At 42.7% G+C, this 26,542-nt stretch overlaps 1 protein-coding gene across 1 annotated transcript in view; it reads left to right on the forward strand.

Annotated features, from left to right (window-relative positions):
- The window catches only part of LOC308193341 (uncharacterized protein), a 90,294-nt gene that overhangs the window by 19,840 nt on the left and 43,912 nt on the right, over positions 1–26,542 (forward strand). The window contains exons 4-10 of the mRNA XM_080587942.1: positions 849–926; positions 3,030–3,155; positions 8,215–8,869; positions 10,986–11,095; positions 15,951–19,119; positions 19,773–19,866; positions 21,366–21,489. Coding sequence (XP_080444068.1) covers positions 849–926; positions 3,030–3,036 — 85 coding nt within the window. The 3' untranslated portion in view covers positions 3,037–3,155; positions 8,215–8,869; positions 10,986–11,095; ... (1 more) ...; positions 19,773–19,866; positions 21,366–21,489. The remainder of the gene's footprint in view (positions 1–848; positions 927–3,029; positions 3,156–8,214; positions 8,870–10,985; positions 11,096–15,950; positions 19,120–19,772; positions 19,867–21,365; positions 21,490–26,542) is intronic.

Here is a 26,542-nt window from a genome sequence, read left to right on the forward strand (position 1 = left end):
AGCTGTCAGGTCATCTGCTGTGAAATCCATTATGAAGAACACCCGGAAACTGACGCTTGACTTGAAATCCTTAGTTTGCTAAATTGCAGAAATTATCTTTGGAAGGTTTTGTCAGATACATGTATGTATTATATATTTATACACACACACACATACAAAATAATGTTTGCAGTAATGCCTCATGCAAAATGCTAGCTGAATAAATCTGTCACTGAAACTTCAATTCCAGATTACTACACTCCAAGATCTGCTATTATAAGTGAAAACACATCTTTAGAAAGTTCACAACAATCTGAAGTAGATGAGCTATTGAAATGCAATAGAAAATCTACCCCTTACGGATTAGTCAAACAATGAATGTAGTCCTGCACGTAAACATTGTCTAACTGTATTGGCAGGGTAAATGGTGCCTGATTTACTGCTGCAGGAATAGGCGGCATTTCCTCAGACTATGAATACAAATATAAATTATCTCGAGGAAAAATGCATTTCTAATCTGGAAACGTGGTCAAGCAATTCAAATACTGGTAACAAATCAGTCAATTACCTAATTATTAAACATTTCCAATATTATTATTGGTCTCTGGTAGCAGCAGTGTACAATTTGCCAGAAAAGAAATCCTTACTAGATCCTGAAGTACTTTTAGAAGTAGTTTTAATCCATGGACGTCCTGAAAAGCCACAACCCTGAGCCAGGGAGATCAAAGAGGAATGAAGAGGCTGGTTTTTAGGATTTCAGAGATGTCTTTTCTTGTTTGTTGTTGTTACCTCTCTTTGTGTTTTCAAACTGCATGCTGCCTTGCGTGCATTATGGATTTATGCAGTAATAGCCACGTTTACCTTTGCAGCCATTTGAATGTAGCAGCAAAGCATGAACTCTTGATGGAGGGAAAGAAAAAAGAAAAAAAAGAAAGAAGCAGAGCAAGGTAGGCATTACTCTGTCTGTTGAGGAAGAGCAGTTTCTGTTTGTGCAAATCATTTCCTTGTCTTCCACTCAGACTTCTCAAAGAGCGCTCTCAGTCCAGTACATTTTGATGGAAATAGCTGAGGTATAAAGACACGGAGAAAGGAAGAACTTAAATTTGTGGTAGACAGAAAGTTTGGATCATTTGAGTCAAAGCCACTGAAATCCTTGCCAAATTGCTTTTAAAATTTATTGTGCTCCCAAAGACCCTTGGTACCAAGCGCAGTATGCTTATGTGCCCGTGCCACGATGCTGCATGCAAAAGGAGCTTTTATTCACCCTTCTAAAAATGACTAACTTAGGTGAGGGGAGTGGTTTGGGCAGGTTTAATTAATTCTCTGAAGTTGTACACATGCACATGAGCATGTGCCTGCGCGCGCACACACAGAGCAGATTTTTAGTGTCTCTTAGAGTATCTGCATCGTCCCAAACCAGCTTCAGACCTGACCGAAATAAACTGGCATCAAAAAAAACATCAAACCAACGTGGCCGTGACTGGCAGATGCAGCAGCAAACACTCGTGCAAGGCAGAATCGGTCTCGCCCGACACAAGTGGATCGTGCAAGTCATGGATGAGCGTGTCACCATTGTACTTTTTTATTTGCATAAAACAATTACCCCATGGACAGTAGCTTTGGAGTTGTCTAGACAACATGCTTTTGATGGTATCACTGACCTCAGACACACTGGGCTAGCTCTAAATTAGCAATGAGCAGGGCTGGAGGGATGTATTATGGTAGTTATAAACCATAAGAAGGTATTTAAATAGATAGATAAGACACATGCAAATCTTTTCATTGCCATGACAACCATCTTGATATAGGTTTTCCATATGTAGCAAGAAGGGCAGAGCAAAAGGCACTGGAAAAATAGCAAGAACGTGTAATGATAATGAACCCTGACAGTGTATTAGTCTAGATTTTGGTCACTTATTAACTCTTAATAGAATACAAACTTCTATAGTAATACAGTGTTCAGTGGGTCAGGGAGCAATTACTTATAAACCTTTGCTATAAGGATCTCTGCTATATGGCTATACCTAATGTACCAATTCTTCACAAATTGATCTGACTGATTAAAAAACACTTTGCTATTAGATGTAAATTGCTTAGCTGCTCAAAAGTGCTTTGCAGGGACAGGTTGCACAAAGCATGAAAATATGTCATTTATGGACATCTCTTTATTTCCCTCCTGGTTTTATTGGCTGGGTGAGGAACCTCGTAAATCTGAATTCTGCAGACAATTGTCAAGGGACAGGTGGGACCGCCAATTTCAAAAGGGAAACATGCTCCAAGCCCCCCAATACGCATGTCAGCCCTCCGCACGTTACCTGTGTGAGCAGACCAGAAGTGGGTATTTGTCCTTTTATATCCATCCCTCTCACAGTACAGATCTTCATTTCTTCTAAGTGTAAAACCAGTAGTTTGAAGGCCAGCTCACGGCTCTAATGATGCCTCCGGTGGCCAGCCAGGGTCCCCTCCAGCAGCGTGTTTCTCAGATAGATGTGCAGGATGAAAGCAGCCGCCAAAGCCTGGACCTAGAGGCATCTTGTCCAACCTGTCTGCATCCTCTGTGCTAGTCCCCACTCAGTCTGGAGATGTTGTGGCGCAGGTGGCCCAGGTGGGAAAGACACAGGCTCGCTACCCCGCTTCAAACAGTTCTCTCCGCAGATCAGCTGCGTCGGTAGAGATTGGGGCCTTTGGAAATGAATTGTGGTTAACCTTGCAGGTTTTTCTTTTCCTTGATGGATCATGAGACTGAGCCCTCGTTGCTGCCACTTGCCGTATGTCTAACGGATGGTTTTGTTTCGGTGTCAAAGGGTGTTCAGAGGCGGGTGGCCTGCATCGTGCTTTCGCATTGCCCCATTTCCTTCCACCCCGGCAGGCAGCCGGGTGCCCCCTCCCCAGCCCAGCCCTGGGCTCCCGGGGCTCTGAATCTGTTGGAGCCTCCGTGTCCTCTCCTGCTGCCTCCCTCACTGATTTCTTCCTATCACATTCCACATAAAAGTCTTGTCCTCCTTGTCGGAGCCCTTCCTAAAATGCTGTCCTTTTATTTATGTTTTCAGACAATAGTTATGGCCAGCGGCATCAGGCTTCTACTGTACAGCTCCCCACAAGACCCATGCTAAGCATCCTCCTTTGGACTCCTTTTGGGCAGTGACACCTCCAAGCCCTTGGAGATGGCGAGGCAGGTGAGGTGTTACAACAACTGCTTTTTTTTTTTTTTTACTGTTGCTTTGTGTTCCTTCTCTCTGTCCAACATGTGAGGTAGATGGGAAGCAATTTGGGTGGGCACTGTCCTCTCCTGCAATGTGCAGCACCGAGCACAGCAGCTCCAGCTGAAACCCTACGAGTGGTACCATGGTGCAGAGAATAATTAAAAATCTGCACTCGTTTCCCAGATGAGATACACTCCTGTAGTGTGTAAATCAGTCACAGTCCTGAAGGAATAATCCAGGCAGGATAATTGCGCAGGGGAAAGGCCCCAGGCGTAATAGGGGTTTGCATCAGCAATGCCTTTTCATCCATCTGTCTTCTGACCAGAGCTAGAGAGGGCCAGAATTTGACTTATAAGGATGTTTTGATCAACTGATTATTTTAGTGACAGAGCTCCTGAAGTATACATACACACATACGCAAAATATCTTATTTGTGTACAGGAACAGCCAGGAGCCAGAGACTAAGAGGTTTCTTTCTTCAAAGATTAATCTGTTTAAGATCTACCAGTTCCCTTATAATCCTGGAGAATTTGGCCATCAGCTTGACTGGGGGAAGTATCTCACCATGAGCGATCATCTGCTGAACACAGTGGAAGCAGAAACAGGCCAGAGAAGAATCTGACTCAGAGCGGACATACAATGATATAGTTTATTGGTATATTGTCATTAGTTACTGATTAGGCTAAAGATTTGAAGAGCACTGCCCGTGGTCAGCATTTGGTTGTGCTGTTCAGGTGTGCTGGGAGCCCTGCACCACACCTCCAAGGCATATGCTATTTTTTGGAGTCATCTGGGGAAGGTTAAAGGTGCTGAAGATGACTGGTACCAAAAAGTATCCCAAGTATGAACGTGAAAGCAATGCAAGGGCAAATACATTTTTCCTGCAGTCATGTGCTTTTTTTTTAAGTCCCGTGTAACATATGTGCTACTAATAACTACGCTGTTGAGAAGTGTATTCTGAAGTTTAGAAGAGGCATTTTGGTGCTGTGGAGGAGAAAGAGTCTATGGCAGAGTCCACCCATGTATTTTCTTTTTAAGATCATCTAAACTTTACTGAAGACTAAGCGCAGAACTGAAAATGGTTGGTACTGACACTCTGGGGCATCCTCTGTACTGAAGTCTCTATTTCTTATCCTATTCTGACTGACAAATTTTGGGGTGTTATTTTGCCTTTTAGATAATCAGATATCTTTTGACATCTGGGAATTTAATTAACAGCTTTTGCATGTATTTAAAGCAAAGTAAACGTTCCCTGAGCCTCTTGATGGTGAGGAGCAATCTTACTTATGAACACTGGCACCTGTCATGTTAATTTGTACAAAGTTTGTGATTTATCTTAAAAGAACACATTACACAGTGGATTTGGAGGAGTTAAAGGGAATCTGCAGGGTGACTTTAATCTTTATGTCTTTATATACTTGAGGGCATTTTACTGCACCTCTGCACTGCTTTCACTACACAATCATTTTCTGCTTTAGAAATGTAGCCATTTGGATCAATAGTTACAGTACAATATATTGTACTTCTGATGGCAGCCTCGCAGGACAGTTAAGAAGCACTGTAGTAATTTCGCAAAATGCTTGGCTACGCTCTGAAATATAGTTTTAAAAGTAAAGTTGGCAAAACATGCACTGCGCAAAATTTACAAGAGCTCTAATGAAATTGTACTTACCCTACTTACTTTTATTAAAACTAAATTAGGAAAAATGGGATGTAAAGGGATGTTCCTTGCTTGAAACGTGGCTGTTTTAATAGGAAGCATTAAGCACTAAGGACCAGGCTATCTGCCGCTCTGAATTTGTTGCAGCAATAGTTTTAAACTCCTGTGGAATAGTGCTGGCTTATTTGGAGGGATTTCTGAAGGGGGAGATTTCTAACTAATGTGATGAGTGTGCGTTTTCCAGGCTTGATTTAAAAGAAAGGAAAAGAAAAAGGATATTAGGAGACATTCGCTGAGTACACGGAACAAAAAATAAAAGGGGATCTAAAAATATACATCCCTTAAAGTGTTAAAAAATGTATCCTTCACGTTGAGGATTTTACAGTAAATTCTTTATCTATAAACAAACTGGGTTATCACAGCTGTTTATTGTACTGCTAGCCCTGATCCTAACCTTTATGTCTTTATTGCTTACATACCATTCCCTTGTTTATACGTCTGTACCAGCCTGTGCCCTTGAACTTGGCCCCCGTGAGCCCTGACCCGGCGCGCTCGCTCTCTCACGCGGGTCACGTCGGCACTCGGTGAGTGGGAGACGGGGCCGGCGGGCAATTACCAGCCACCCCAGCCACCTCGTGGCCACCCGCCGCTGGGCAGACCACTGCCCACAGTCCTTGGCGCTGCAGCCCCAGCACCCCGGCCAAGCTGCGGGTTACGGCGGGGAAGCAGAAAGAAAAAGCAAAGTTGGGCAGGAGGAAAGGGCAGAGGGGATCCCCTTTGAAGGGCTCTTCCTGCCTCGGTGCCAGCTGCACCGCCTCGCAGAACTGCCCAGGAGCAGCACTGGTGGTCTAGGAGATGGGAGCGGGGCGATGCTGCTGCAGAGCTGTCTGTCCCCTGCCCCTTTCCACTGCCCAGCTCAGGCCTCGGCGGGGTGTGTAAGAAATGAAGGCAGAGTTGTGTGCTGTGTGCTCTTCCGCCTTTGTTTTTTTTTTTTTTTTCCTCCTCTGGCTGATAAGCTGACAGCCAGGCATGCCTTGTTCTGATAACTCAGCAAAGTTTGGTTTTTGTGCAGACAAACAGCCTGTGCCCTCCAGCATCCTTGCCAGCAAGGCTTGAAGGGCAGGACGGAGGGGTTAGCGAGGGGATAAGTGGGGTCGGGGATGCAGCTGGGAAGATCTGCCTTCAGATCAGTGACAAACTTCACCAGTAAGCCGAAAAGCGCGTTGCAAAAACCCTGATGTCCCGCATGGCGGATTTCAGGGCATAAAGGATTTTGGCTCAGCTGGATGGGCTGCGTCAGAGTGTTTGCCACCGAGAGCACAGCCGGGGCACGCGGTGGCGTGAGATGGGCTCTCCAAAACACAGGCAGCACCGAACACGCTGGGGCAGGCCGGCGTCGCTGCGTACGGTGAGCCTTTCTCACAGCTCCTCAAAGAGGTCACACCGATCTTGGTTTCAGTTAGTGGAACAGGATCTTCACTAAAAACAAACCTCCTGGTGAAAACATCTCCGGGTCTGAATCAAATCCTTCATTTGCTACTAAAAATAATGTCAATGAATGGAAGAATTCACCAATTCTCCCAGGGAAAAGAAAAGATGATCCCATTAACCTACATTACAGCCATCACCATTAAGAGATACCATTAACCTGCAGTTCCCACACTGTCTTGTCAGAGATACTACAGTCATCCCTATAATTTCGAAGACGCTACTGTCATCACTATAATTGTGTGGCAACTCCTGGCGAAAGCTGACTTTTTAATAGGGAGTACTGCAGCCAAGTACTTGTTGGATTATAAGGCCCAATCCACATATCCTTGCAGGAGTGTTTTGGCTGTTCATGCGAAGCCCAGTCCAAACCAGGCTGCAGCAAATGCAGAGGCGGCTGTGCACATCTGTGGGCTTTGGATCAGGGCTCCAGAATAGGATCGAGTCCCCCACTATACAAAATTATAGGATTTTACTGTCTTACAAGGTCACAAGCAGTCACAGTAGATCAATACAGAGGATGATACGAGTATCAAGAGCTATAATGACATAATATCGTGTTTTAGAAGATGTTGTTTCACTTTCTAAAGTAACAGATACATTTTCAGTGACTGTTCTTCACACATTTATTGATACTCAGCCACTGAAACGAGAGTGCTAATGAATACCCATATTTGGTGGATAAGTTTAACCGAACACTACTAGTTGGAGAATTGGAATGTTATTGTTTAATATAAATTATATATATATTTACATATACATGGGCAATAGTCTACTCTCTGAATATATTCTGTTTACTTTACACATTTAGGCTTCTGTTACTAGCATTCTGGTGAGTTCAGTAATCAAATTTTCGTATATCCAGAAGCGTGATTTTTCCTCAGCTTTTCACTTTATGCAGTCTTTATATTTACCAGTCCAAGATGTTGTTTTGTTTGTTCTTGTGGTTTTGTTTTTTTTTGCATGGTTTGTTTGTTTACTTGTTTTCCTCAGAGGAAGGAACTGCACAGAAGCCAGTGTCGTTTTGCAGTAAAGGAGCCAGAGTAGTCCTCAGTACCTCATAATTTGTCTTACTTCAGGTTCTTAATGTGGCCATAAGCAAAAAATTCAATCTCTCTGCCTCAGTTTCCCATCTGTAAGGTAGTGGTAATACATACATTACTCTCACGAGTAGCTTGAGGATATATTCAGTATTTGCTCACTGCCCTCAGGCTCTGGAGAAGAATGGTTTCAGAGGAGGCTTTCATTGGCAATGAGCTGTTGGGAATGCACAAATCTCACACAGTCTTAATGCCGGTACCCAGGGGAAGAAATTTCCCTTTTCCTTCCACAGCAGCTCAAAAGAATTGAAAAGCTCTTGGTAACATCACCAAAGCAAAAGAATTTAGCGAGCTTCATGTATGAAACTAGACCAGGCAATACAGAGTCCAAGGTTGTAGGGTCTTTTCCTCATTGGGATGCTTTAAAAAAGGCAATAAATAACCTTTTCTGACTAAATATGCTTCCTACAGTGCAGCTCCAGTAGCATAAGGGTTAACCAAGCCCTAAGAATGTGGTTGATATATTATCATAGCCCTGATGGAGCCATCAAAGAGTACCAGGCAAACAGCATGTATTTAAAAATGAGTGGTTCTCATACCCTTCCATAAGAGACTTTTGTCTTTTTTTTTTTTTTCCCTACCCTGGTCTCGTTTTTAAAGTTACTACCCAGAAATATTCTTAAATCTAAAATTAAGAAATTCTTCATTTTAAAGGCTACAGTAAAACAGAAGTTTTGTTCATATGTAAAGTAAAAAAAAAATAAAAAAATCACCCAACAAATAATAAGATGTATATTTTTGTAACAAGGAGTCAGATTTCTAAAAATCCCATTGTATCTTGTAGTTTCAGATGAAATAATCCAGTCCTGGGATAAGCAGCAGAGGATGCTGACATGTGGTGATGTGCGAACTCCCCTGTCTGAGCTGAGTATATTTCTACCTTTGCTCTAATTATGAATCACTTGATTCATGTCAGACCACTCACATTTAAGTCAAGTTTTCATGCCATTTAGACAGGTGTTCTGTAAACACGGGGAGAAACACAGGGTGGTATCTGGAATGAATGGGATGGCTGCCTGAGTGACTGTCTGAGTCCGTGTTCTGTATGAACAAATTAAAAGCGAGAGTCTTTCATGCTAAATTTGTATGGCCCTCTCCATAAATTGCTCAATTTATTTAAGTATTTTCCGGTGGTGAGATGTTTTGGGACATAAAAGTTGATAAAATGCATTAAATAAAACACTACAAGTCAAATTTAAGTATAAAATGCATTTTTTTCTGTGTTGGGTTTGATGTTCTTAATTTAATCCCTGGTGGACAGTAGTCTGCATTACAAAACCTTCACACATAATTTGGCACAGTTTGGATGATTTGCAATCTCTCCCTCGCGCTGTCTGCAGAGGACACCCAGAGCAGATCCTGCGTGGAGGCTCGGTGACCTCTCCTCTCTCAGGAGGGTGGTCTCCTCAGGTCACCGTTCAGGTCATTTCTGCAGCAAAGTAAGGAAGCTTTGACTGTTTCTTTGCTTGTGTGGGTAAACAGAGGACTTTAATTTCCAGCGCTACTGGTCCCTAACCTTCAGAAGCTAAGCAGTCACTGAGGGGGATGGGGAAGAGATGCCAAAGGAAAGTGCAGAGCAAAGAATGTAAAGAATTTTTCTTATCTGTGACAAGTTTCTAAGTGTGTTTGATTATGGTAATAAGGATACCTCATTAACAAAGGATTTTAAAGGCATGTACACCATTGATAATCAGCCCTGGCCAAAGTACACCATACATTTTTAACTTTTTTTTTTTTTTCAATGGGATATGTTTGAAATCTTGCAGCACCGTAGTGCGAATGTGGAATTTCACTTGATGCTCGAGGGTGGGGCCATGGCAGCTAAGGAAGGAGCTGTATCTACCGAAGATAAAGTCCCTATTGCCCGGCAAGGGATGATTGTAAAGCATGCGCAATTCCCCATGCTTCAGACTCTCCCTAATTGCAAATCTGCTCATTGTTTTAACTTATCTCTGCCAGTGCTGTGCTGAATTAGTCTTTTGGAGTCCCTGAATGGGATCAAGGGAAGAGAAGAGGAAAGGAAGGATGGGAATGAGAGTGAATGAGAAACAGAAGAAAGCAAGATAGCCAGAGAAAAGGAAAGGGGGGCTGGGAGGTGTTAAGCATAATTGCCCTTTGGCTTCCTGTGAAATTGTAAAAGCTTTTGAACACCCTTGCTGAACCAGCAATGAGAAAGTATCCCCGCTGCCTGGGAGGCGTCTGGCCTGGTGCTGGGTGGGGAAAGGAAAGAAATGGAATTTAGCAGGGATTTAATTCCCCTGGTCAGCATTTTCCCCTGGGCACACCCACACAGCTTTCCAGTGTGGGCCTTGTGAGTGCCCCTGCCCCCAGGCTCTGTGCCTGTCCCCCACGTTAGGTCTGTTGGGGTCCCCCAGCTCCCCGCCTGCGGGATAGGAGACCACCACCTCTGCAGCCACCCCTTTGTTGGCCACTTTTGCACTGTAATGGGCAGCTGTTGTCACCAAAAAGGGGTGCATGGGAATTCACTCCAGCTCCACCTGATACCTGGACGATTCCTAATTTTTGCATCCTTATCTCCTAATGAGTATATAATCTGCAATAGAACGGTACCCCCGGCATTCTCCAGACTTCTTATTAAAAAATTTCACCATCAAACTCATTTGGACCACAGAGAAGCTACGTATGGCCCTGTGCGGGTTCCTTCTTGCCCTGAAGCTGATCTGTTCTGAAGGAAAACATCACCATCCATCTTCTGAAGAAAGCTGGACCAGGACTGTTGAGTGCATAGCAATAGTATCAGCCCCAGGCTCCAGGGACACCCCAGGAGCAGAAGGGGCATCTCCTGAACCAAAGCTGTGAGTTGCTACAGTTTCATCAAGGGCTACAGCTAAGGCTGGAAGAAACTAAGGAGACCTCCAGCAAACACTGCGAGGGGGTTACCATAGCCCTATACACAGGCCCAGGGCAATGCTGCTCTTAAGCGAGACTTCAGTGACAGCAAATGTGAGCAAAATGAAAACTGCCTACGCACAGGGCTCTTCAGGCATTTTCTAGGTGTAATAGTTGGGTGCTGGCTGCCCAACCCTAAATGTGGTAGATATAACTCCGTACTTCTTCCTCTAGTGCCTCTGGGTTGAAAAACACATCTTAATATCCACACACCTCTAATAAACTAAAGCTGTAACAAGGCCTTTTCTATTTGTATTGCTCTTTTGTTGTCTCCTATGCGCATTTACCATTGATTTTTGCCAAACTCCCCTATACTGTAACTATGCAGTTATAAACTGGTGTTATTGAGGGGAGCTGGGGTGGAGAGAGAGAATAGCCGTAAAAATTACTGGTTGCAAACAAACACTGCAGCTCTATTTGGGCATTTATCAGTAACACCTGGAGATTATTGCGTACAACCTTCCTAATCAGTAAATCAGCCAGCCACCAGTTGTTTCCTTAGCCACATCAGACAAAAATGTAACAGCTGTTTAATTTAGGTTTTTTTTTTTTTTATGGTAGGAAATTCATATCCTGAATCATTGATATCTTTATTTTGTAACTTGCTGCCATTGAATTTTTTTTCTTTTATTTTCTCTGATTCAGTGTTGCCTGCTGTGAAAGACGGGATGTCTGCATGCGCGAGGTGGCCTGACATCATCTATCAGGATGGTGCCTGCATGGAAGCCAAATGAAACTCTCTGGAGCTTTCCGAAGTAAGTTGGGGCATCCCTTCAAGTCCTAGGTGGAGTGGGGGGGGCACTTGTTAATGTGAGCAGGAGCCGAAGGAAGCACGACAGGGAGCTGAAGCTTTGCAAGCTCCAGAAACTCTGAGGCGAATGGCTTTGGTTGGCTTGAGACTGTGCAACAGCCAGCTACAACTGAATGCTTTATTGCCGTCTGGAAGTGTTTATTTTCTGAACATAAATTCAAGGGACAGATTCAAGGCATGTCTAGAAATAAAGCATATCATCATGTGAGCTAAGCTGACAAGGACAATTTACTGTACCCTGCATTCGTTCTGGGCCAATCGGAAGAGAAGAGGCTATTAACATCCTGAAATTCCCGCTGTTCGGCTCTCCCTGTCCCTTCACTGAACTCGGGAATGGCATGTATTAACCCCTTGAGGGCCTCCTGTGCACGGCACACATCCAAAGAAGGGACACTTGTTTAGGCCCGGTAGACATATGCAGTATGTCCAGCTCTTATTGACAGCAACAGAGAGCTGCTTTAAAAGCCATGACATGGCCTGCACTGTCTGGAGGCCCAGCACAGGGTTAACATCTTTCCTAGAGGCAGTTTCAGTGCTGTAGATGAGCATTGACTTACTCTGTTTAAATACGAGAGTTCACTGGTCAGCTTGACCTTGAATTCTCTTGCAAAGGCAGGAACAAGTTGACATACTGTTCGTGTTTCCAGTGGCTGCAAAGTTCAGGGAATACAACTCAACTGCAGCTCACATGCCATGAGCATCACTTAGAGAAGAGAAGAAAAAGTTAATTTCCTACTTTTTAAATTGTGCCAGCAAGAAAAGTAACAAAACCAGAAGAGAGTCTGAAAATAAAACACAAAGGGCACAACAGCAGAAATTGCAGAGGAAAGGTGCCATTCATAGTCAGGAACGTGTTATAATAAAATCCACAAGCAAAAGTCCACAGAGGACTGTTTGCATAGCAGCATTACAATATCTACATGTGTAAATAGAGGGAACAGCCTTTAAATCCATTCACACTGCAGCAGTGACTGTTGGATCTTTTACCTGCAGCCACACTGCTTGAAGTATTCCTCCTGACTTCGTGGATGTCCTTGTATAGGACATCACGATCAGCCCTATGTGAACATTGCAGTTGAGGGGAAAATAATAATTTGAGTTTGAATATGAGTTTTCTGTGTACCGCACTGCAAAAGGGCAGTATCGTTAAGTTAACTGGTCTCCAGCTCCTTCTTTTCATCCTGCCCCCTCTCTACAGGGTAGGCAGCCTCATTCAGCACAGCAACTCTTTCCTGCCTCTTGCTTCCAGTGAAAAGAGCACCTACGCACCTCCAGCCCCTGTGTCAGAAAACATAAGCTGGAGTCTCACAGAGTGCATGGGGAAAGGAAAACATGGGAAGAAAACTGTATCAACTTTTCTTGGTTTTCTATTAAATCAAGGCTGGCTCACATGTAGCCTGGTGAGGCTGAAGGCACAGCACACCGAGGCACCCCTGCAGCCACAGAGCTATACAGAGAGGCAGGAGCACAAGCAGGACTAGACACTGGATCCTGGGTCATGGTCAGCCCCTCAGACAGCCTCACTATTTGTTTATTATTCTGCCTAAGAACACATGGAGTAAATCCACACATATTAAAACCAACACCCATTCTGCCCCCCTCTGCTCTGTTTCGTCCCATTTTTCATTGGGCCTTAGTCATTCCTCTGTATTTTGGCACAGAGTTGTGCAGCAGGATCTCTCTACTATATTGGTATAATGTTCACAGCTGTAATCAAAACATTTGTTCTCCTATCTTCTCCCAAATCACTTGGGATTTCCTTCTTCCACTGAGGAGCCAGTCTCATTCATTCCCTGGCTTTTACACATAGCTCGAGTATTGAAACCTTCAGTACTAGACCAGAATATATAAGAAACACAAAGAATCATTATCTGAAATGGCATATTTTATGCTCTTGTGTAAGTTTTCCTAAGGGACTTCTGAATGTCCTAGTGGGTGATGGTAAAGACACCAAGGACTCAGGGTCATGGGTTTCATCTTTATTACAAGCCCTAAAACACTCAGCACAAAGACAAAGCTGAGTGAATTAACGTTTTCTGAAAACTAAGATACTATATTGTCCCACCAAAGTCCTTTCAAAAATCTCTTTAAGAGCAGAGTGGCTTGGGGGCTGAAAGGATCCGAGTACTGAAATTCATCTTAATCTTCTATTCCTATAGAAATGTTTCTGTGCTTTAAAAATACACTTGCTATTTCTTACTTTTAGACTACCCTAATCTCAAATTAGCCTTCTGAGTAAAGGTCAGGAGTGCAGGTCTTATTGGTTCAATTAAAGGAAATAACACAAAATCACACAGGCTATTGCTGAAGTCTTTGTCAACAACTTCCTGAATATTGAGAGGCTGCCCAGACGTAAGCTGTCTATACAGCCAGATAATGCTGTTATTAGAAACACATTAGTGTGAGATTTTTTTTTTTAATATACATGGCTAATAGATACATTCATCTCATAGCTTTCACAGTAAAAGTCTTGGACTAGTGCTTCTGATTAATTATTAATGTTTGTCTTCTTGTTCCTTTTTTCAGTGTGTTTACAACTTAGCCTTGTCTCTCTCTCTCTCACTCTTTTTCCCAAAATGCCTGCACATAACAAAGCTCAGATAACTACACTAGTAGCTGCTGTACTACTGCTTGCGAATGTCCTTAATAATGATGAAATGTTAAGTATAATGCACCAATAAATATTTTGGAGTTAAGGAACTGCAGGTATCTGAGGAAGTCACTTTGTGTTAACAGTTGATATACTGATGTTATATTGATGAAAACTAGGGCTAATGCATTTGTGTAAAGATCCCCTTTTTAAAGTGATTTTCCTTTCTTTCTTTCTTTTTTTTTGTTTGTGTCCTTGTGCCTGAACATTTGACCCTGGGGGACTAGGATGGAAAGATTGTTTAAACAGCAGAGAACTGTTTATTTCAATTTTCTCCCTCTTTTTTTTTTTTCTCTCCTTTTTCTTTTTTTTTTTTTTTTCTTTTCTCCAGTTCTCTTTTACAGGTAAATCACTTGCAATACAGGAGAATCTCAGAGAGTTCAGAGGTTTGGGGGCAGGAAACGCCTCCCCTCCCCCAGAAGTTTGCATTCAGCCCTAAATTTATCTGAATGCTGTCATTTCCCTGCTTTTCCTTTTCTACCTCCTTCACTACATTCCTCTTTCTCCCTCCCCATTCCCAGCCACCCAGATCTTATCCTTTCCTTGACCTGCAGCTCCCCCTCCCTAGCCTTCCACTGCTCTAAAATGTCCAGAGGCTACAGCTACCACCTACAGAGGTGGTAGTTTTTTCCTGGTTTTATTTTTTAGTTTTTATTCCTGTACTATTCTGTAGTAAGAAGTGTTCTACAATCCTTTACCCTCAGAGGCTGTCTCCATCAACAGCAGCTAAAAGCAGGTCCAGTGGCCTGTAAGACAAAAAGACAGCAGTGGTGCCCAGCAGAGATGGCCAGGCTTGCTCACAGCTTGCTTGGTGCAAGCGCTGCCAAAGATGCAGCAAAGGGCTTGCTTAGGCCATCACTATTTGTTTTAGGTAAAAAGGATTCCAGAATAGGTGCAGAAGTAAAGCCAAGTTTCCAGCCTCCTGCCATTTTCTCTGATACGTTCTGTGTATTTGCATCACTTACCACTGATCTTGAATGGTCTCTCCTGGTAGGGAATATCTGGAGTTCAGCAAGATTCCTCTCCGCCCCCCCCCCCCCCCCCCCCCCCTTTTTTTAATATTGTAGTCTTGCACTGTGACTATTCTAGTTTTTCCCAGAAGTGGCAGGCAGCCAAAGACTGGAGTCATTATTTGCAAACCCTAAAAATAGAGTCAAGATTTATAGGAAGAAAACAGATATGTCTTGTTATAAATCCATGAATAAGGATTGGCACGAGCATAACGGTTTATTCTTTTTTGATATTGCTTATTGTAAATTGCGCTCTATCTTTCTGGAAGATACACTAGATAGTTACAGTACAAAAACATTTCCTTTAGTTGAAAGTGCTGGAGAGCTGCAGTTTATTTATTGTGAAGATTTGATTATTCAAAGGAAGTGATAAGAGATGAGGTAGCCCCTGGGAATTTTGTACATTGTTGGGGTGGATGGTTTGTTATAAAAAAAAAAGTATTGGTGATCTTCTGCAGGTCACTGCTGATAAAAATTGCATTCAGCGTCTCTTTGCCCAGCATAAAGGTGCCTCACAAGTTGCACTTCTGGCTAATATTGCTTGTTATTATAAGCCGTGAACATCACCTTCCTGATCTCACTAATGTTAATAACACCATGCACGCTATCTCCTGCCTCATAGGTTCTTTTGGGGTCAGCGATGGGAAGAAAAAAAAAAAAGGAAAAAGCACTGAGAAAGAGAGCGAGAGAGGGAGAGACTTTCACAAAGAGTTAAAAAGGCCTGATGAAATCCTTACAATGTACACCATATGGCTTGACATTTACCAGATTAGTTAAACATTTCTACTGGGGATAAATATTCCTGCACATCGATGTAAAGAAATTGCATGAGACAAGGGCACATACAGCATATTTATGCCATGGAGTAATCTTTTTTTTTTTCCCCTTTGCTAGCAGCATTCAGAGTACTGAACTTGTAGGGGCCAAGTATACTAAACCCAAATTAACCCCCACTCCTGTGCACTCCTGAGCTGCTTGTTCGTGTGGCTGCAAATACAAGCCCCTCCCAACCTCACCCCCAACACATGCAAAACTCTCACCCAAAGAAGTTCCGAATGAGCAATTTTGCTATAAAAACAAACAAGCAAACAACTCTATGGAGAGGCTAAAACGTTAAAGTTTGTCAAAATCTATTTCAGGACTCGGGTTGCCTGTGGAGAGATGACTGTGATGGCTGCCAAACTGATTCGAGGCTTGTTGATGCAGAGGAGGTGACTGCTGGTGCCCGTGTCTGGTGTAGACTACTCCGCTCCTTGGTGAACAGCCCTAAAGCCATAGATTTCATTTGATCTTTGCAAAGGCTAACATCTGTCTGCTGTCATTTTAGTAAGATTGATGACAGGCTGGGATAGGGGAGGAGGAGGGGGAGAACAGTGGGAGGAAGGCAGATCCCCGCAGCCCTGATGGCTGTGGCCAAGCCTGCCCGGAGTCACTGGCCCAGACCCTCTGGTCAGCTGCAGGAGTGGCAGGGAACCGCTCCTGCACTGCTCCAGCAGTAATTCCACTGGGTTGTTACAGCAGACTGTGGGAACTCGGAGACATAAAGGCAGCGTTTTGCACCTTATATATCTTAATAGATTATTCACGTTGCAAGCAACACAGAGCGAAATGTTATGACAACCATAAGAATGTAGTTTACTGTGGCTTAATGTGCCTGGGCAGTGCAGGGTAAAGCCATCAAAAAATATATTTAATTTTTTTTAAAGTTTCCGAGAGAAACTAACTGATGTGGACATGCAGCTATTTTTATATAAAACCCTGACTTTTGGCAAACTCTTTCCAGGCTCTAATAGAAAATGCTTACTCTTTTTATTAGTAGTAGTATCGCAGTGCCACATGAAAAATCATATGCTTTCCCACTTGGAAGCTTTCTTGCAAGCTGATGTGTGAGCTGATGTAACGGGAATCTTCTACAAAGCACCCGTGTCCCAAACAGGGCAGCCAGTTGCTGACTGTTGCATGCAACACTCCTCAGAAAAAAACCATAGCTTTCGTACTTGGGCAGGATGGAGTCCTTGTATCTTTTTCCATGAATGAATGAGTGAATGAATGACTATCAATGCCGAAATTTGATCTTGCTGCAATCCTAGTCGTTTGGGTTTCACCAGGCGTGTGTGCGTATACCAGAAGGATCTCAGTGTTTTGGGAAAGAATTGCAGTGTGCTGTGGAGGAAATACACAGGGATAGGGTTAACTGCTGTTGTGGACTGGGAAGCAAGAAATGTAGCTGTGAATCTTAATCGCGACATTAGACTGAAAATCATTGAGGCAAGGGCTAGAAGCAGCCTTCATTTTAGAGCACAGAGGTTCCTCTGTGGGAGCCAGAGGGGAGATGGGTGCATAAGCTGGTAACTTTAACAACCTGGAATTCAAAATATTCCTGACCTAAAACTCCGGGCTGAAACATGTATGGGCTTGGGGGAAAGCTCAGCTCCAGCCTTGGCTCAGGCCCCTCCTGTTGAGATTTACAGTACTGAGACTTATGCCATGCTGATTTTAACCACTCGGTGTCCCATCATGATGGCTGACAAAATGACATGACATTGTATGGGATTTCAGCTGCAGGCAGGGAAAATGTAGTTTAGAGTATGAAAACCAGCTGTGCTCTTATTCATATGAGCTGCAGGTCAGGGAAGAACAGAGACTCCCACCCAAACCAGAGGGCTAGCTTTGGCCACGCATGAACTGTGCGCTTGGGTGAGCACGGGTGGCTGGATGGATAAAGAGTGACCCAGAGAGATAAATACACATACAGAGGAAAATAAGAACAGATAATGTATTGGCGTAAGTTGCAGTATATTTCCTCCTAGTGATGAAAGACTGAGAGTGAGTTATAGATCTTTCCTCATGATAAGAACAGATATTTCTTTCCAGATCACTTATATCTATAAGATACTGAGATATTATTTAGGTCTGTGTATATTTTCAGCGATAGATAATGGTGGAAGGTGCTACAGTGCTGGTGCAGAGACACTGAAGAGAACATAGTCAGCAGTGGCAAAGTGCCTCCAGACATCAGCTCTGCCAAGCATCTTAGGGCTGAACAAGACTTCAGCTTGCTCCAGACAAGACCAATGCACTCTTTTAGAGAGGCTGGAGGTGGAGGGTGGGAGAACTGTGCTCGCCTTCCCACCCAGCTCGCCAGGTGGCTTACTGCTTACCTGGTGGCAGAGAGGCTTGTGCAGGGAGTTTCTATTAGTTCGGCTCTTGACATCTCCATCACAGGCATTTAGCAGGTGGAAGTGTGGTAAAACATACTGCTGGAGGTTTCATCCATAGCTCTTGTGGATGAGAAATTAATTTTTATTGTAAAGAGTTCAGAAGAAAGAGGGCATATTTATTCTAGTGTCACTGGTAAACATGATATGGCTATTTATACATAACCAGAGTTTAAATCTTCATTTGTTCAGGTCCTTAATGTATGAGAAGCAATTGCTGTAAGTGTTACAAGATCTGTTTACTGCTCTGGGATATTATTAACTTTGAAAAAAGAATGCCTGTATGGAGAAAACAACCTTACCTGACAACTTTGATGTAAGAAGAGCCTTCTCCCTTTGACTGCTCCAGCGATGCTGCAGCGTTATGTGGGTGCGTTCAACCCTTTCATCCCTTCAGTCAGTGCTATATAACATTTACATGTCTCAGAAATGTGACATATGTACAGTACATGTGTGAGAGGGTGGGTAGACTAGTCTTTCAAAGATTATTCAAAAAAGCAGGATGTTTTTGTCAACCAGGAAAGATTATTTTACAGCTAGAGTAGAGAAATATTTTTCATGTGATTAGAAAAACCATTATTATTAAAATACTTATTTACTTACTTATTTAAATTAATGCAGACCCATTCCTGACCAGAAGTGGAACTGAGGGGCCAGGCTGCGCCCTGTGGGGGGGCCGCCGGAACCCTCTAGAACCTTCTGGAAGCAGCCAGGGCCTTTCCTGACAGAGCCCCGCGGCTGATGCCTGGACACCTGCACCAGGTGCTGGTAACTGCCTCCTGCCTGAATCGGTGCCAGCACTGACCAGCCAGTACGATAAATACCATTTCTGTGCCCCTTTCTGTATGCTCCCAGAGGCTATGGAAATACGAGAGACAGGCAGCCATGCGGGGGCTGAGAGGAAAGCTCAGGCGAGCTGGGGAAGGAGCATGGCACAGGTCAGCAGCACAACGCTGGTGGCAAAAGGCTGTGGAAATGAAGAGTCCCAGCACCAAGCAGGAGGAAAAAGCAGCACCTGCTGCCTGCAGAGCCCAGGAGGATGGATCCTGTCCCAGGGAGCACGAAGAAGCTGCTTTGTGAAAGCCAGCAGGTATCCCCCAAACGAGGGAGGCCTTAGGTGGGCGGAGAGGGTAACAAATGCAGGGAGTTGTGACTGTTGTTTTTATCGGTGGTGGGGATTTTCTGGGAAAAAAAAAAAAAAGATCTGGTTCTTAAGAAATTTGCAGGAAACACTGAGCAATTGCGGGCTGGGCTTGAGAGGGGTGGCAGACACCTGCACAGAGGGCCTGGTGGCGCGGGCCGAGTGTCATGTCCCTGAATAACAATGGCTCCTTGCATGCAAAGATGTTTGTGGGTCAAGGGGACATGCATTTCTGCTGAACAGTCCGGTATATCTTCACCTTCTGTAACCTCAGCTGGAGCCTTTGCTGTCATGCTTTTCCTCTGCAAAACCCCTGCTTTTGAATCTTAAGAGAAATCTTTACAGTGGTTAGTAAATCCTAATGTTGTACTTGTTCTGTTTTATGAGATTTCCAGTAACACGCGGCTTTGGAGATTTGTCACTTGGTGGATCTAACAGCTCTAAGGACATAGTGGACTTGGGATGGGGGGGTGTCACCTGTCCCCGTCTTGTTTAAATGAGCTTCAGATTCTGTACATTAACGTGCTAATAAGGAAATCTTGTGTTCCCACACTGTTCTTAAAGGTGTTCTCACACGGCTGACCTGACCTCTTTAATCCTAGCTTTCCTGAAGGAAAAGCTGATCCATCAGACCTCCTGTATCTAAAATGGGATGAAAGAAAATGATGGACCTATTTCTATGCTGGTGTTTCTCAGGTACCTCAAGCTGTCTTGTTCTTTTTGTATTCATCTCCCATTTCCCTGGGAAGGAAAAAAAAAAGGAAGAAAAAAAACCTAGATGTGAGGGCTCAAATCACTGAAGATGAGAAACAGCAAAAAGAAATAAAGAGGTCACACACCTAAGTTAGCTTATGATTAAAAAGAAATTAGTGGGGCTATTTTTAATTTGTTTAAATATATTACTTTCTATTAAAAAGGTCTTTATATTTCACTAAGTATGAGATGAAGTGTGTCACCAGAGGAAGATTTTTCAGTTTTAGTCTCTTTTCTCTTAAACAATTAGAAGTCAAAGAAACTCCACTGAAGTCACAGATGTGAAGCCAGCAGAAAAGACAGAAAAGCTGGCACCTTTCCTCTACAATACTGTGCAGTTGCCTTGTGGTGTGGCCAGTTTGCAAAAATCTGGGGAAGAAAAACATAACCTGTGCACAACAGTTATGTTGTGGGAAGGTCCATGGTACCATGTAGTCACCCCAGATATTCAACCGCCCAAAGCCGTGCAGCCTTGAGAAGTAAAATGCTGCATCCCTGTGCTCAGACCCCTCTTCAGGCATTTGAGCCCTGGGCCAAGGAGCTGGTGGAGGCCAAGGTGCATCTCATATATGAGTTGTGGTGCCAGAGCTTATGGCTTTTTTCTTTAAATCCACTAGGCTATGGATATTTTCAGACTGCAGCTGACAGAAATTAGAAAGGATAGTTGTAAATGAAGTTTTGTAACACCAGAAATCTATGATGGAGCTTTTCTTTTTTTATTAACATATGAACTAGATGGCAATCCAGCTACCCTAAGACTTCCATGGAATTGCTTTTTTTTTTTTTTTCTTTTTTCTTTTTTCTTTTTTTCCCTCTATATTTTCACTTCTGGAAAATCTCTGTTGTTAAAAGGAGAGCCTTAAAAATGAACATAGCAATTGGGTTAGTCTCCATAAACCTGTGAGGCTATAAGGCAAATGTACTTTTTTTTTTTTTTTAATAAATAAAAGAGATTTGTTTAGGAATCTGTCAAAAACCTCTGAAACAAATGCAAACACCCTCAATTTCTTGTTTCATTCCCAGCTGGAAAGTCAGGCCAGAATCACTGAACATTTCACCAAGTCTTGCTAACCTTCTGAGCTGAGTTGTGAGAAATTGTTCTTGACATCACATGAGCTGGGCCACAAGGCAGGACTAATGTGATATTTGCTGTCGAAGGTTTCCTAGGAAACATGCTACGGAGAGCACTCGGCCCTCCCTGCCACCCTTCCCACATCCTCCAGTTTCACTGGTTCCCACAGGTTTTGCAGAGGGCAGCGATGTTCCCTCTGATCTCCTGACACCCTCAGTGCAGACCCCCCTGCAGCGCAACGCTTCCCAGCAGCTCCACGCACCCAGCTGAGCAGAGAGTGGATGCAAAGTTTTTTGAAGCTAAGCTCACGCACATAATTGCCCTTTTTTCCTTTGATTTATCCCTTTCCCTCTTTTATTTTTTCCTCCAGCCTTCTGCAATGGGAGAGTCGAGAGAAACTGAGTTATATCCTGCAAGACAAGCTGGAGAGAAGGAATTTTGAGTGCTCCTGGCAACCCTAACCTTTCCTGCCAAAGAGGAACTGGTGGAAAAAGGTTAGGAAAATCAGCAGATAACTTAAAACTTAACTTGCTGTGAGGCTCATACTCTTTTGACTGCATTTTGCAATATGGTAGCTATTATACTGCATAACCAATAGGGATTTTTCAGCTTAATGGGGCTCCCCAGTACACAGTTTGATCTTGTGGCTGTAAATGCTGTCCTTGCCATCAGACTCACATAAATGATCCCTGTCATTCAGGCCAAACTTTTCAGCTTCACCATTAGGAGCTGCAGGATAGTTCCCATTGAGGGTGAGATGAATGGAATTGGTTCACACATGTTAACCAAATGCAAATCCTTAGATGGAAACTCATGGTCAGCTTTTTCCAATGCTATTTTCAGAACTTCCACAAAAGACTGTGCTGTGATTATATGTATTCATGATATGTATATCATGTATTCAGCTCAAACAATATTTGAATGATGCATTTAGAATTCTTCCTAAAAAAGGACCATGCTTCTGTAAACTGCATCATATTTGTAAAGGGAGAAAAAAAAATCTAGCTTGCTTTTCCTTTCTTTCTCTCTTTCTTTATAAGATATCATTTCATAAGGCTGTAAGAATTGGTGTTAATGCTACACTACACACAGACACACTTCTACATAATCATATGCATTTGCATGTATGCCATACATAAACAACCTTATGGAATCCCTGCTCATTGTTAAATTTGACTCGATATTTTTCAAAGCAAAGAAGCCCTGAGCATCCAATAGTTGCTTTTTCACTCTCTTTGAGTGGACTGCACAGCAAATAGAGACAAGAAAATAAAGCACTGTTTTATTTTTATTGTGGGTGTTTTTTTGTGATTTTTTTTTTGTATGGACTTATTTTTTGCCTACCTGGCCATTTACAGCTACCTGTTTTCCCCCTTTTTGTTTCCTCCACTGATAAAACACCACTTTTTTGAATCTGTCATTAAGTGTCCTTTGTGCTGGCAATATTGATTTCTCTAACCCCTTGAAGGCCAAGAGTGTCACCTCCATGATGGTCCTTGCAGCCACTGACTCGAAAAACAGGAGAACTGAGGTTGCTGCTGCCAGACATTGGTTTCCAAAATGGTAGGCAAGAATACAAGTAGCCTTAAGTCACTGGACTGTCTGATTCATTTATCTCCATGATGACGTTCACTTCACCTTACCCCGTGTGTGTAGTGAAGCTGTTTGGTCAACATGCCCTTTGGGCCTTGTCTTAGTAATGAAAATTCAGAGGGTGGAAGGGAAATTCTGCTCTGGATTCTTTAGCTCTATCTTCAGCTTCTGATGGCATCCAGAAGATTGCGATGCTTTTTGGGTATGCTTTCATAATCAGAAGTGAAGCATTTTCTGGGTCTGCAAAGCCAGATGGACTTCACCTGTGTAAATCTGGGCAGTATTTGTGTCTTTGTAGTCAGAGAAGGAAGACCAGTAATATTCTTCTCTTTCTGTTCAATCTCAGAAAAGTTTCTGCCAGGCATTCAGACCGTTGGACAGATCATGTCCATCAGCTTCAGAGAAACAGCAGCAGTTTAGCTGAGAGTCTGCATAAAAGTCTTAGGTCTATAGCAATTTTACAAATTGGCATTTTGCATCATAGAGTCATGCTTTTCTTGTGTGAAGGCAATGGTGGATTTGCAAAGCAGTCTGTATCTGTAAGATACCATCATGAAACCACATTGCTCATAGAAAGCAGAAGCAGAACTTTCCTAAATTATGGTAGAATACCCAGTGTAACTCTGCGGGTCACCCAGACAATTCACTCATTTTCAGAGCACTTTAAGAATGTCAGTCCTTCAGGTACCATGTATAATATATGTCAGGGGAAATTGTTATCCCCCATTGCCAGCTGAGGAAGGGAGGAAAGGAGATTACAAAACCACAACTTGAGTTACTGCTGGCGGCAGGACTGGAACTTGGGATTTCCTGGACAGATTAGCACCCTTCACTTCTCCCTTAGTTGGTATAATTAGCAGTGTCCTAGGACTCTTATTCCCATGCAAGAACGTATTTGAATACAATTTTCTTTGAAATTTTCTGGCTTAGGGTCTAGTCCTGTTGTGCACTTCCGGCTGTAAATGATCTGTTGTCTGCAGTGAAATGCTCACTACTACATTGCAAATCATGAACAGATGTAAAGGTGACCATTTGTGACTACTGATTTAATCTCTCTGGATTTCTGAAATTGGTTACCTGTAAAACTTAGGGACCATGTCTTGAAAAAGTCAATCCTTTGCGGCTCTTGAATTTTTTTGTTCTTGGCTGGTAGCCATTGAGAGTGATGTCTTACATCCCTGAGATGAACTTAGTGCAGTCCTCATTGACCTAGCAAGCCATTTTTTCCCTGATGACAAGCTGGGATCACATTCTGTAATGACTGCTGCAAGATTGTCTTGTTAGGGAAAGGGCTAAGGTGGGATCGTCTTTAATGACAATGAAAGCACCTCATAAAATCTGATTCTTCAGTTTTACAGGCATGGCTCTAGAATTTTAGCCAATGCAGACTTAGTAAATCAGTCAGTCAAAAATTATATCAGTTGAAGTATAATGTTCATGGCAGTCCAAAAACCTGAACATGTAGGTGATTTGGAGGGCATTTTGTTAACTCTTTAATTGGTCGTTTGAGTGCTGGAGGCAGTAGCTAATTGCCTGTAGGTCAGAATAGTCCTAGAGCTTAGGTAAATGTATATTGTCATATGTCACATTTTCATATGGCTCCTTTGCACAGGTTGGTAAAAAAGATTGCTGCATAATTAAAATTAAGACAAGGTGGGAAAAGTGATTCAATTAGACCCCTGAAGCCATTGCACAAATTATGTGAAGTACAAAAAACTAATGAATAGTTATAACTAGTTTTATCTTTTTACTCTTCATTCTTGAATCCTGAGGGTATTAAAATGGCTGGAGTCTCTCTCCAAGTTCTTAGAGGTAAGTTTTTGGGTGGGCAGCGCAAGTATGAGTCAGTGCATAGGAATCCAGGCCTTTTAAAATACAAGCACACAGAAACTTTGTTGCCTAGTTGTTTTGAAGTGAAAATAACCAGACCTTACGCACAAGAGACCTTTTGGTTTCTCCACCAGCCCAGTATTATTTTGAAAACATCTGCAATATTTCACTCTGCATGCAGCAGGTATTATATACCAGGGAGGGTGATGACAGTAAAAATAAATGAGATATGTTGTAACCAAAACATCCCAAGTTTTACATCATACGTTTCACAACCCTAGCAAGCATCCTGTGCTTTGACTTGAAGGCTAAAGGCATGTGGTAGTTTTACAAATGTCTATTAGTATTAACAAATATGTTCCATTATTAGACAGTGTGCCACTGACCCAACCTCCTGGTGCAAGAGGTGAGTTAATGTGGCTTATAAAATATAGGAGTGCTGCAGGCACAAGCTTTGGAAATAAGAGCCCCAGCTAAGCAGGAGGTCTCATTACATTTGGTGGGACAACTTACCAGAGGCCTGAACATAAGAATAAAAGCTGCCTCCCAGCTAAGGCTTTTTATGGTTCCTGTCCTTTCCCAGAGCAGTATGACTTTAGGAGGTTTAGAACAACAAGGTCTGCACCCTTGTATACTGGCAGTGTGCTAATTCTGACTAATGTTAAAATGAGAGGTAAATGAAAGAATTAAGATAGAGATGTTTGTACTATCTTCGCATTTTTTAACAGAAATTTTTGATGGTTGAAAGTAGTGTGGCAATTAGGAGATGTGCCCTTGCACTTTTCTTTTTTCCCTCTTTGCTGCAAGCCATAAACATCTATTTCGGGGAAACTTGTAGTGTTTCTTGGCCAGGGTTGCCAGGATTGTGAGGTGTGCACAGATAGGACCCGATACTCTGAAACTATATAAACAACACTCCTTATGAGGAAATCAGAAAGTCTTGCTAATCTTGATTAGAGCAGATATTGTCCTGAAAGATTTTTAAAGTGTACCCTAATAGCAATGATTTCCAGTCATCCAAGTAGAGTTGTCTGTAGGCATTGCTCCTTGCAGAGGAGGCATAGATGAAGAACACAGTAGTGTCTTTTCTTGCTTCCACCTCTTTGAATGTTATCCTCTCTCTGCCTTTGAAAGTAACAGTTATAAAGCCTATTCTGTTGCTTAGCCAAAGCTTAATCAGAAGCTGTAGTTAAGATCTAATTTATTATCACAGGTAACACGTTCATCTAAGTACTAGCTTTATCAAGCAAAGGAAATCCCTGCTGAGGACCAGGATGATTCAGGGTGTAGTAGGTTATGAAAATATGATTACGTCAACTCACTAGATGAGTCTTTCATCAATGGGTAAAGCTTTTTTAGGTAGAAAAAAATAAACCTCCATGAAGATTTCTGTGGACCAAACTCCCAAGAGATGCAGAGAGCAAAGTAGAGAAATGCAGGAGGTGTTCAAATCATGTGAGGTCTCCACTTCTCCCATGCTTCCTAGTGGAAAAGCAATCAGCCAAACATTGTCAGGGCTGTCCTAAAAAGGCAAAGTTGTGGATGGGCAAATGTCTCTCCTTGTGTTGCAGTCTTCCCACCAAAATACTTTCTTCATTCTTTTTTAATGTGTGTTCAGTATAGACTGTTGGCAATAAGAGACAGAATTTCTACTCTTTTTTATCTCTAATTCAAGAATAACACTGCTTATATGATCAAGCAGGGTGTTCCTCTGTAGCCTTTTCTATATACCTTTGGCCTGAGACCACCCAAATGTCAGGTAAAGAATTGCTTGTCACCAGTCTAGGTTTTCCTTCCAGTACAAGGCATGAGCAGCAGTGTGTAATTGCTTCCTTTTATGCATGCAGATTGAGATTTTTAGAAGACTAGCAACAAAAGCCAGATTATAGTTGTGGATTGTACCAGGAGAGCACTGAAATGCCCACTTTTGCATATAGGAATGTGGAAATGACTCAAGAGTGTTTGTGATGCCTTTGTGGATTCCACACACACATACACACACACATATAGTATTGTATTACTTTTATATAGATGTATATGGCAACACAGTACGAAACTAATACGAGACATAAAAGTTGTTAAAAGATGTTATGTGACAGATTCACAATTTGTCCTCTGAGTATA

The sequence above is a fragment of the Anser brachyrhynchus genome (assembly GCF_964034855.1).
Source record: "Anser brachyrhynchus genome assembly, chromosome: 3".
Classification (NCBI taxonomy): domain Eukaryota; kingdom Metazoa; phylum Chordata; class Aves; order Anseriformes; family Anatidae; genus Anser; species Anser brachyrhynchus.